Genomic DNA, 12982 nt, shown 5'->3' on the forward strand with positions numbered 1-12982 from the left:
ACACTCCGGCGCAGACTGCTCTTCGACTGGAAGACAAGCAAGTTTCGGGTAGATCAAAAAGCCTCTTTCACAGATTTGATGGTCCTCTAGCAGCAGTTGACATTTGTCCGAGGTGTGCATCCCTGGGGACAGCCCGCAGTGCACTGCGTTGCAGAGCCACGCAGGATGAACCTTGACAAAAACCACTGCATCGGTTTCCAGATCTTCTTTGCAAAAGCAAATCCCAGAAGGAGGTGGGCGACAGTCTCTTCCCCACCACAGCTATCTCAAGGGCAGCATGCTGTGGCACAGACTCTGGGCATGCAGGAAGGACCTGGTGGTCTTGGTGCTTGTTTGAAAGTTCTGGCAATGAGGCACCCTGCCAAATGAGTGACAGTCTGCTCAGGGAACCATTTGACAGGATCCACCAGCTCCTTTTCCCGCAAGGCCTCGAGGACATTACATGCAGACTACAGCCTGATGGACTGGAGGTCAAATGTGTTTCTGTACAAACTTTTCCATGAGGTACAGGTGGTATAGCATGATCCAACTGAATGGAGCGTTCCGCGACAGAGGCCACAACCATCCATCACAAAACTGGAGACAGATAGATCAGTATATAGTGATGCTTAAATGTACAGAGGGTCTAGACACCCACAGATAAACTGCAGGGAATTAATATGGAGTGACCGGGTGTTGCAAAGCAGACAACACCATTCCAACAGCAGGAATCACAGCTGAACATTTTGGTCAGCAGGCCAAAACAGAACCATAGATTTCAAAGTGCTCTGAACTAGTTGATGAATTCACACAAGAATACAATTCATTGTCCACTTCAGATTTTCCCTCCTTACCAGCAATCACACCAGCAAATTTGCAGCTGCAAAGAATTCCTACCATACAACAACCTGCTACATTACATATATTTAAGCAGAGGAATCTGTTAGTACATGCAGTCTTAAAATTAGATACACAGTTAAGTCTTCATTTTTAAACCAAACTACTATACAGGCAAAAGACATCAAATGCATTCAAATTGCTTTAATGCAAGAAACAGGAGCAGACCATACAGCCTGTCGAGCCTGCACTGCCATTCAATATGTTCACGGCTACCTGTCTGCTGCTTTCCAGAATTAAAAAAAGTATTGAAGGATCAAGGATTAAGAATATATGATTACTTTGTAGAATGACGACTCAAGTCCAGAGGAGGGGGGGGGGGAAAGAAAGAAAAAGAGAGAAAAAAAGAGAAAAAGGAGAGAGAGAGAGAAAAGCCACAGATTTATCTATTAAATGTCCTTTATGAGATCACTTCACTGAAGTGTACATTGCAATGATTTTTTTTTTTTAAATCTGTACCTTTTTTTAAAAATAAAAAAGGAAAACAATGAAAATTCACTGCCAAAATCTCTCTGTACAGCAAAGCCATCAAATTGTAACTATATTTGGTGAACCTAGATTGCAACAATTAACACCAAAATGATAGTGAGCTATTGTGTACAGGAAGCATGCATGACATTTAGTATGTTAGCTCAAACTGCCTTATGAAAATTGGTGTGTTACAGGATATACAACTACAATAGCACAGACAGTCATGCCACAATGAAATGTAAGAGTCATAAATCTTAAAGCTTCCGATCTTAATCTCTCCATTTCACTATGTAACTGTGGTTAAGAGAATTATAAAAAAAACTAAAATAGAGACATTAAGAGGGAAGTCAATAGATATAGGCAAAGAATTGTTTTGACCTATAAAGAAGTGAACAAAAATAGGTCAGCTGAAAATAAGCCTAATTAATCTCAGGGGAAAAAAAAGGTGCAAAGTGCAATATTTACATCAACCAGCGTGTACCTGAGTACAGGGCCAAACTAAATACTGTGTAAACAGAGTGCAAAATACCACATATCAACACTGCATCTATTAAAAAAAAGGACTCTGCATACATTAGAACAAGCTTTCATGGAAACAGACAAAATTTCAGAATTAAATGCAGGGATAGGAACATATCCTTCATTCAACTAGATCATGGCTGATTTTCTACCTCAATGTCACTTTCCCACACTATCCCCATACCCCTTGATGTCTTTAATATCTAGAAATCTATTGATCTCGGTCTTGAATATACTCAATGATTGAGCTTCCACAGTCCTCTGGGGTAGAGAATTACAGATTCACCACCCTATGAGTGAAGAAATTCCTCATCTCAGTCCTAAATGGCCTACCTGTTATTCTGAGACTGCATCCCCTTGTTCTAGACCCTGCACGCATCCCTCCCCACAAGCCAGGGGAAATGTCCTTCCTACATCTACCGTATTGAGCTCTAAGAATTTTGTATGCTTTAATGAGATCACCCCTCATTTCTTCTAAACTCTATAATATAGGACAATCCTCAATAGGACAATCCCACCATCCCAGGGATCAGTCTGGTGAACCTTCAGTGCACTCCCTCAATAGCAAGTATATCCTTCCTTAGGAAAGGAGGCCAAAACTGTATGCAATATTATAGGTAGGGTCTCACCAAGGCTCCATACAACTGCAGCAAGAAGTCTTTACTCCTGTCCTCTTGCAATAAAAACCAACATACCATTTGCCTTCCTAATTGCTTGCTGCACCTGCAGGTTAGCTTTCAGTGACTTATGAACAAGGACCCCCAGGTCCCTTTGGACAATCAACACTTCCCAGCCTCTCACCATTTAAGAAATACTCTGCATGTCTGTTTTTCCAACCAAAGTAGAAAACTTCACATTTTCCACATTATATTCCATCTGCCATGTTCTTGCCCACTCACTTGGCCTGTCTAAATCTCCTTGAAGCCTCCGAATCCTCCTCACAACTCACATTCCCACCTAGTTTCAGGTCATCAGCAAATCTGGAAATATTACATTGGGTCCTCACATACCTAGTATCCAATGATTTGGATAACACATGCAAAACATAAAAAGCTCCTCTCCCATAATTTTATCCACTACAATAAAACAAGTTTAAGAGGGGGAAACTGAATAGAAGCATTCAAATTATGCACAGGTATGGCAGAGTAAATAGTGAAAGATTGACACTTTGGTTAGTGAATCAGTAACAAAAAGGGACATCAAACTCAGGATTGTTCAAGTATTGGGAGGCTAGAAATAATTTTTCACAAAATGGTTATTAGTACAACATCCCATGTTCTAAGGAAGCCAAGTCAATCACAACACTAGGAAAAATTAGATTAAAAACTTAAAGTAGATTGCTCCAGTAATTACAACAGAGTCAGGCAGTGGTTCAAATATGCCAAAAAAGGTAGAGTCAGAGTCAGTTATACAGCACAGAAACAGGCCCTTCAGCCCATCGTGTCCATGCCGGGCATCAAGCATCTATCTATTCTAATCCCATTTTCCAGCACTTGGTCCGTAGCCTTGTATGCTATGGAATTTCAAGTGCTCATTCTAAATACTTCTTAAATGTTCTGAGGGTTCCTGCCTCTACCACCCCTTCAGGCATGATAACTGATACCACAATACTTAAATTAAAAGTTTGTAATGGTCTGTACAGACAAGGAAATTGCTTTATGAAATTTTTAAAAAGGACCTTTTACAGCAGTGTGCACATGGGAAGAGTTTGTGAACACACCGAAGTTGTAAAATCTCTTTCCCCAAACCCCATCACAAATAAAAAAAGGCAGAAACTTAAAATAAGAGTTTGAGCAATTGCTGATAATTTGGTGCAATCTTGTTCTGAAAGTCATGAGGATGATTGGTATAGGAAGTTATATTTACAACCATGCTCTTGTGAAGTTGGTTTTGAGCACAATATTGGCACAAAGAGAGGAGGGAACTTTACTCTGCAGCTGGCTGTGGTATGCCTGACCTGTCAAGGCTTGATACTCCAGGTGAAAAAAGAACTGTTTCAATCCACAGCACATCTTGCACCTTGAAAGACACTACTTAATTCCTACAACACATTTCACAACCTCAGAACATCCCAAAGCACTTACAGCCAATTAAAATATTTTTGGAGTGTAGTCACTGTTGCAATGTAGGAAGCACATCAGCCAATTTGTGAACAGAAAGTTCCATGAATAGCAATGTGATAATGACCAATTTTGGTTGAGACTAGCCACTGGATCCTGCCAAGGTATGATTGAATAGCAAAAATGGAAATCGTAAAATTGGAATACTCCGTGAAAAGTGCCAATGAGTATTGAAGCTAATTTTAACTGATTCTGTAGAATCATAAAATGTTACAGCACAGGAAGCCATTCAGTCCATCTTGCCTTTGCCGGCTCTTTGGTAGAGCCAACAATTTATCCCACTCCACTGCTCTTTCTTCATCCAGTCAATTATTCTCCTACAAGTTTTTAAATCAATTTCTCTTTTTTGAATGTTACTATTGAATCTGCTTTCATCACCCTTTCAGGTGTCGGATGGAACTCCAGATTTTTTTTGAGAGGGTAGAAGTAGTAGAAACTATTTTACAAGAACAGCTCAACTTCCGGTTAAGAATCACACAACTCTAAATAATAATTGTATTAATTATTTTTCACTAAATCAGTGTAAAGAAAATTAAAATCTTGCAGAAAGCTACTGACCCATTTCTGCTCAGACTGCAAGTACCAGTTAATCCCAATTAACCTAAATCTGCAGTCTCCAATTATTACATCCAAAAGGACCTGCTGCTACACAAAGTTATAGCATTCCAACAATCTGAATTGGCAAGACACCCAAAACTGTCTTACACCTGCATCTCAGCAAATACCTTTCAGCACCAAAGCATTATGTAGGTGCAAATTTTGCACATGCAAAGTACTTTAATAGGCGTACAAATTAAGAACAGAACCCTTAGATTCTCTCCCCACACAGAAGCCCATCTCCCCATGTTCATGCTATGATTTTCTGATCTTGAGAAAAACCTTAAAAGCACAGTAAAGACTTTCACTATTCACTACAGTGAAAAATCACACTACAATATTACCAATGATTTATTCAGCATACTTGTCACAAGTGTATGTTTCCTTATGGTATTCATATCAATGCACTATAGGAAAAAAGGCACTAAATAGCCAATAGGTTTCAACAGAGAGATCCGCTTTTTGCATAGCATTCTTAATTCATCGCCTCACACTGCTCTAACCATTTCCACAACCTGTTTTTCACATAGTTATGCAGATTTCCAAGTACTCTTCCGAGAATTTGCAAGACAAAAAGAATTACTCCTGGTATTTTTCCACATACCTACCATTACATTTTAGGAAAGTGAGTGACAACACTTGGTTCCAGACTACCAGTGTTAAGTTTACATAAAAATACAAAACCTCTACTAGTAAATTGTCCAAGGTGCTGCTCATGACCAGTTGACAATTTCACATCCTCTGCCAGTGGTGATCTGATCTACCTTCAGATGCTTTGACAATACTATTGCACTGCTAGCTGTGAAACACAGTAGTGCAATAAAGTCAGAGCATCCGTCAGTAGTGAGTCTGGAAAAACTCTGTAGAACTCTAATTCCCCGCCCCCGCGCAGCAATCAATCTTAAAATATTAAGTAATTTCCTATGTATATTTTAGCAAACTCAAATACTTTGTTAAAACAACTTGTAAATAGCCATATCTAGATGTGTTTCTTTGGTATTTATAACACATGATAAATCGCTCAGATTTCATCATTCTTTCCAAAGTTATGATAAAGGTTTTAAGTACCCAGCTTAAAAGTAATATTGTTTATTTAAACAATCCGACAGTGGGGTTGTTAAAACAGAGAATTCAAATGTCAACTTTATTGTACTCAACTAGAGTATCTCTAACACCAGAACTTGTTGGGAGGCTTGAAATGGCTGGTCATCAGATAGTTAAGATTTCTGGATCTAACTGGACACAAGTCCAAAATGGGAGGCTTTTTGCTGCCACATCAATCTAAGTAATTATAAGTTGTAGAAGTTTATGTACTACATAACTAAAACAGAAATTTAAATTTATGAATTAGATTAAAGTCAACAAAGTAACTAAAGGTCCCACAACAAATTTCTCCCTTCAGCTGGTCAACAAACAAGAGATGAAGACCAGCAACATAATTCCTGGCTTTTGCCAATGGCAATCTCAGCCAGCAGCTAAATGCACAAGTAGCTAGATTTCCCACCTCACATCTTGCTGCAGTGGCAAAATGTATGGCCAAGCACTCAGTTCCCATTGGTGTTCTAATACAAGGTTCACCCAATTCCTTTTATACATGTTATACTTAGAGTTTCATTTCTTCAAAAGAGGTAAAAAAAAAGTGAGGTTTGCCTTACTGGCTGCTCACTGAGTTTTGTTCGATTAATCTGGGCTACATTTTACAGCATTATACAATTACTTCTTGCAGTTTTGTTTGATTTGTACCATGTGCATGAACAAGTTTTCTTCACTAGTGACGATGTGATAGAGAGAACATGCTGCTCCTGGCTGGAAATCCCACATCCAGAAATCAGACAGCATTCCAGACGTAAATTCAACCTCCCAATGGATGGCTGATATTTCAATGAGTACACCACAGAAAAAAAAAGAGACTCACTATCCAAACTGAACAACTTGTCAACAGAATATGGCCAGGGACAACTAGTTTTTACACATTTTGTAAAAAAAAGGGTTCATTTATAAAACATGTTAATTATTGGGTAATCATTGAATCAATCACTAGATTCCTTTAAAAAAAAACACAGGTGCTTCCCCCAAATTTCTTACTGCAACTATGCAGCACACAGGAACATTTCCAGGTTTGATCACCAGTCTGCATTGAGATGACTGATCTCAGTTGCAGTCATAACAAGGAGCTATTATTGGTCCCAGCATCAGCCAGAATTTCAATCCATGACTATCATTCTGCAACCTTCCATGCATGAATAATAAGGGAGGAAAGATCAGGCTTGATTGTCATGCCTCCAAGGTGAACAGCTTACCAACACCGACTATCAAGGTGCATGTCCTAATAATGACCACTTGGGCAAGGATTGGGTGAAAATAGCCCAAAAAACGAGTGTAGAAATTAAAACGGGGGGGGGGGGGGGGAAAAAAAAAAAAAAAGAGTAACAAATATAAGGATGTTGTACTGTCAGTTCACATGGATATGAGGTGATGTACAATTCCATATTGACTTTCACTTTCCAACAGATGTAATAGAACACCAGTCTAGTGTTCCTTACAAACTTCATGTTTTCGTCATATTAAAAACAGAAAGCAGAGCTGCCCACTATTCAACTAGTTTTTTTTGCCAGGGAAGCACAGCACCCATGGGCCCAATCAACTATGCTCCTTTATCGCTGATCTGAATGCAAGCTGCAGTAAGGCCTGACAACATAACTCAGGTATGCCTCACTGAGGGTTGCAGTCTAGAGAGATCAGTCGAGATTGCAGTAGTACTATAAATGCAGACTTTAAAAATGTTAATGAACACCCTTGGGGTAGACTTGCACAATATCTGTAAAATTATTTTGCACCAACACTAAATGTTTGTAGTCCAACAAGAGAGGGCACAGTTTTAGACTTATTTTTAGGAAATGAAGATGGGCAGGTGGAAGGAGTGGCAGTAGGAGAGCATTTTGGTGGTAGTGATCATAATTCAGTCACTTTTAACATAATTATGGAAAAGGACAGAGGTAGAACAGGAGTTAGAGTTCTTAATTGAGGCAAGGCCAATTTTACTAAACCGAGGAGCGATTTAGCGAAAGTGAACTGGAAGCAGCTACTTGAAGGTAAATCAGTGTCAGAACAGTGGTAGGCAAAGGGGAAATTCAAGGGGTTCAGGGTAAACATGTTCCCATAAAGAAAAAAGGGTGAGGCAGCAAAATCTAGAGCCCCATGGATGTCAAGGAGTCTACAGGGTAAGATAAGGCAGAAAAGGAAAGCTTATGTCCGACAGAGAACTCAATACTACAGAAAGCCGAGGGGAGTATAGAAAGCGGAGGGGTGAAATCAAAAAGGAAATTAGGCAAACAAAGACAGGGCATGAAAGAATATTGCACGCAAAATCAAGGTGAACCCAAAGATGTTTTATCAATACATTAAGAGTAAGAGGATAACTAAGGAAAGAGTAGGGTCCATAAAAGACCAAAAAGGTAACCTATGTGTATGAGCGGAAGATATTGGTATGGTTCTGAATAAATACTTTGCATCTTTAGAGATACAGCACTGAAACAGGCCCTTCGGCCCACCGAGTCTGTGCCGACCATCAACCACCCATTGATACTAATCCTACACTAATTCCATATTCCTACCACATCCCCACATGTCCCTATATTTCCTTACCACCTACCTATACTAGGGGCAATTGCTAATGGCCAATTAACCTATCAACCTGGAAGTCTTTGGCATGTGGGAGGAAACCAGAGTACCGGAGGAAACCCACGCAGGCACAGGGAGAACTTGCAAACTCCACACAGGCAGTACCCAGAATTGAACCCAGGTCGCTGGAGCTGTGAGGCTGCGGTGCTAACCACTGCGCCGTCTTCACAAAAGAGGGAGACGACTCAGATATTGCAGTTAAGGAGGAAGAGTGTGAAATATTGGATGTGATAAACACAGGGACAGGAAGTATTAATGGGATTAGCATTTTGAAAGTTGATAAGTCACCAGGGCCAGATGAAATGTACCCTAGGCTGTTAAAAGCAGCAAGAAAGGAACTAGCAGAGGGTCTGACCATCATTTTCCAGTCCTCACTGGATACAGGTATGGTGCCGGACAATTGGAGAATTGCTAACGTCATAATTCTGTTTAAAAAGGGAGCGAAGGATAGACAGATTAATTACAGGCCAGTCAGTAAAACCTCAGTAGTGGGCAAATTATTGGAATCTATTCTGAGAAACAGATAAACTGTCACTTAGAAAGGCACAGGTTAATTAAGTATAGTCACCATGGATTTGTTAAGGGAAGATCTTGTTTGACCAACAAGTTTTGAAGTAACAAGGAAGATAGATGAGGGTAGTGCAGTTGATGTAGTCTATATGGAATTTAGCAAGGCTTTTGACGAGGTCCCACATGGCAGACTGGTTAAAAAAAATCCCATGAGATCCAGGGAAATGCAGCAAGGTGGATACAAAATTGGCTCAGTGGCAACAAAAGTAATTGTTGACGAGTGTTTAAGCGACTGGAGGGCTATTTCCAGTGGCGTTCCACAGAGCTCAGCACTGGGTCCCCTGCTTTTTGTGGTGTTATATTAACGATCTGGACGTAAACGTAGGGGGCATGATCAAGAAGTTTGCGGATGACACAAAGATTGGCCGTGAGGTAGCCAACGAAGAGAATAGCTGTAAGCTGCAGGAAGATATTGATGGTCTGGTCAGATGGGCAGAAAAAGTGGCAAATGGAATTCACCTTGGAGAAGTGAGAGGTGATGCATTTGGGGAGGTCAAACAAGGCAAAGGAATACGCAATTAATGAGAAAATACTGAGAAGTGTAGAGGAAGTAAGGGACCTTGGAGTGAATGTCCACAAATCCCTGAAGGTAGCAGGACAGGTCAATAATGTGGTTAAGAAGGCATATGGAATCCTTTCCTTTATTAGCCAAGGTATAGAATACAGAAGCAGGGAGGTTATGCTGGAACTGTATAAATCATTGGTCAGGCCACAGTATTGAGTATTGTGCAGAGTTCTGGTCACCTCATTACAGAAAGAATGTAATTGCACTGGAGGAGATTTACGAGGAGGTTGCCAGGACTGGAAAAATGCAGCTATGAGGAAAGATTGGATCGACTGGAGTTGTTCTCGTTGGAACAGCGAAGGCTGAGGGGCAATCTGATTGAAATGTACAAAATTTTGAGGGGCCTGGATAGAGTGGAGCTGAAGGGTCTATTCACCTCAGCAGAAACGTCAGTGACGAGGGGGCATAGATTTAAATTGATTGGTAGAAAAATTAGGAGAAATGAGGAAAAACATTTTCACCCAGAGGGTGGTGATAGTCTGGAACTCACTGCCTGAAAGTTGAGGCAGAGATCCTCAACTCATTCAAAAGGAGTCTGGATGTGCACTTCAAGTGTAATAGGCTGCAGGACTATGGACCAAATGCTGGAAGGTGGGACTAGAATAGATGTATCATTTTTTTGTCCGGTACAGACACGAAGGGCCAAGGGGCCTCTTTCTGTGCCTTTAACTTTCTATGACTATGAAATCCAGGGAGTTGCACTCATCAGGTCAGGCTTTAACTTCAGTTTTATAGTACAAAACTTCAAAGTAATTGTGAAGCCACTTTGCACAAATGCTACTGTTGTAATATAAATACACCCTTAAGGTTTCTTATTAAAAACAGTTATGTTCCAAAATGCATACCTTCAAACATCAAATTTCAGTTCATCTTCCTGATGGAGCAATAGGTTGATTTCTTGCAAGGATTGCATTCTCTACTTAATCCATGACATCACCCAAACAATTTTTAATAAAAATTAATTTTGATGTAGATTAATTTTGATTTATAGCACCAGATTTTCTAAGTTTTTCCCAAAACCCCTCACCAAGAACAAGGTACCAATATTCATCAACTCCAACTTACCCACCAAATGAGATTTCCAGTGGTGAATACCCACTCCTCCACCAGTAAGTCCTTTTGGGGAGAGGGAAAAAAACAGCAAACTGTCGCCCCTACCTGCAACACTGATCTGGTCGCCGGCCAATGCCCTTTTAATATTGCACTGCTTTTTTCTGTTATCACTAGTAGTACAACATAAAAAGGGCACTGGACGAACGGACAAAGTTCGATGATGGAAATTCTCTATCACAAACATCAAAGCTGGAAAATCAATCAAGTTTAGTTTGGTACAACCTTCAAATCACCCGGGCTGAGGAGGAGCAAAACTTTGAGCGGCACAGAACTTTGAGCGACATTCCTGTGCCAGTTAGAACAGAACACTGTCACAATTGCAGGTTGCTTCACAGCACTTGATACATTAATACTTTAACTAGAACAAAAACACCAGTTTAATGGCTTGTACTTGTGTTGAAAGAGCGTTTTCTGTTTTTTTTTTTAAAAAGTGGCTTGCATACACATGTAACTATATTTAAAATAATTTGACCAAGATCGTAGAAAACACAAAGAATACAAAAATCTGAACAGAGCCTAACCTAGGAACACCAAAATAAAAACTAGATACATCATGATTACCACTCATTATTACAAAAATGTCATTTGTTTACTTTCAGAACACTAAATATGAAGTAATTTTTGCACATGCAGTTTAAAGAAAGCTTCCCTTCTCTTCTGAAGGCAACTTCTTCCAGGTTCATGTTTTCGTAGGTATTGGACACCCTCGGGTCTTTCATCCAAGTTGCCCATTACTCACATGAGCCTCGACAGCAAGTGTCAGTAGACTATGTGACTAGAGGGAGCACCAGCCCACCCCCTCTCATTTCCATCAGGGCCCCCTCCCTGGTCTAGAGTTCCTGAGTCCACCTGCAGCAGCCTCCACTGCTGTCCTAGCTGAGAAGCTAACTCAGCACAAACCAGGGATCGAACACACAAGAAGATCCCATGCGTGGCTCAGCTGCTTGCTTGACAGACTAGCCGAGTCAGCAGGGAACCTACAATTAAAGATAAAAATTTCAACATCTTGACAAATATAAATTGAGGTATACCATTGTGCTTTCTATAGTTATAAATCAAGAAACTTACAGCATTTGTATATTAATCATTTTTGCAGATACTGTATGCACGATTAATCCATTTTTAAACAAATTATTATGTAACATATTACATCTCATGTAAATGACAATGTAGAGGGAAAAGAGTGAGTACAGCAGACCAATTAAGTTTATAAAAAAAAAGAGACTATAAACACCCACCGTTTACACAGCAGTCCCATACATTTCAACAATGGCAGCAGAATTCAATGACGTAGACCCAATGATCTGAAACAGGTAATCTATCAATGCTCCACTGATAAGGACCCACTGATTAAAAAAGTTTTAAAAGTGTTTAAAAGATCTACAGTTGTCAACAGATATAGGCCAGAACACTGGGGAGAACTCTCCTGCTCATCAAATAGTGCCCTAGAAGCTTTTGCCAAAGGGAGACGGGGCCTCAATTTAACATTTTATTGGAATTACAGCACCATTGATCTATCTGCTCATCTCAATTTCTGGTGAAAGAAATATAAATAACCTTAGTAAATAGACAGTGCCATGAGTTAATGTTTTCAGAATTCTAAAGAATGCAAATGTTTAGTGAACTTTAGCCAAAGTTTTAATTTATAGTCAGACATGAAATGTCTCACTCAGTCTTTCCCCAATCCAAAAGTCATTGCTTTGTAAAGAACAAACTTACCAACATTAGGACCTGCATACATTTTTCTCTCAGATCATTAGTATTTTATTGTTGACTTTTCACCACCACATAAACTGGCAAAACCTATTAAAAACCCATGGAAAGAAGGGTTGTGTGAACTCAAATAGATTCAACATGATAAACAGGAATAAGTTGTCCTACTTTGAAAAGAATCTGAGGCTGTTGCAACAAGGGCTGAGAATCTTAGCTTCCCACCCTGATCTGCATGCTTTTATTTTTCCTTTTAATCCTCACTTCAAGTAACTACAGCTGAGGTATGGATTAGCAATTATCATGCTCATCCAATGCTGTGCAAAGATCCTTCAGCTCTCCCTACATATAAATCAAGCAGTGGGCTTTAACCTATCTACTAGGCATTTCCATTTGAAACTAGAGTGCAAGAGGGCATTTTAAAAACAATGGATCTGCTCTTGGGTCCTGACATCTATAGTAATGGGTGTGCATATTCAAATTAGATTTTCTCAAATATAAGGAATGGTCTGACAGCCATTGTAGCAACAAATTATTACAACCATTTCTCACAACAATTTCCATTTATTAAATTCATTAAAATACTAAGATGAGAAGACTTTTTTTTTTAAGAATAATGTTTTAACAACTAGTACTGGAAGAGCAGAAATTTCCTCCAATTAAATATTGGGAAATCCAAAGCCTTTGTCTTCGGTCCCTGCCACAAACTTCATCCTTCTCCCTGGCAACTATCTGAGGCTGAACCAGCCTGTTTGCGATC

General features: G+C 39.7%; 1 protein-coding gene across 3 annotated transcripts in view; it reads right to left on the reverse strand.

Moving 5' to 3' along the window:
• The window catches only part of LOC137346809 (spindle and kinetochore-associated protein 2-like), a 54955-nt gene that overhangs the window by 39375 nt on the left and 2598 nt on the right, over nucleotides 1-12982 (reverse strand). The window contains exon 2 of one of the 3 annotated variants that reach the window (XM_068010695.1): nucleotides 12232-12315. The exons of the other annotated variants lie outside the window; for them this stretch is intronic. Within the exon in view, the coding sequence (XP_067866796.1) occupies nucleotides 12232-12249 (18 nt within the window). The 5' untranslated portion in view covers nucleotides 12250-12315. The remainder of the gene's footprint in view (nucleotides 1-12231; nucleotides 12316-12982) is intronic. 3 annotated transcript variants of the gene reach the window in all.

The sequence above is a fragment of the Heterodontus francisci genome, chromosome 30 (genome assembly GCF_036365525.1).
Source record: "Heterodontus francisci isolate sHetFra1 chromosome 30, sHetFra1.hap1, whole genome shotgun sequence".
In the NCBI taxonomy this organism is placed as follows: Eukaryota; Metazoa; Chordata; class Chondrichthyes; order Heterodontiformes; family Heterodontidae; genus Heterodontus; species Heterodontus francisci.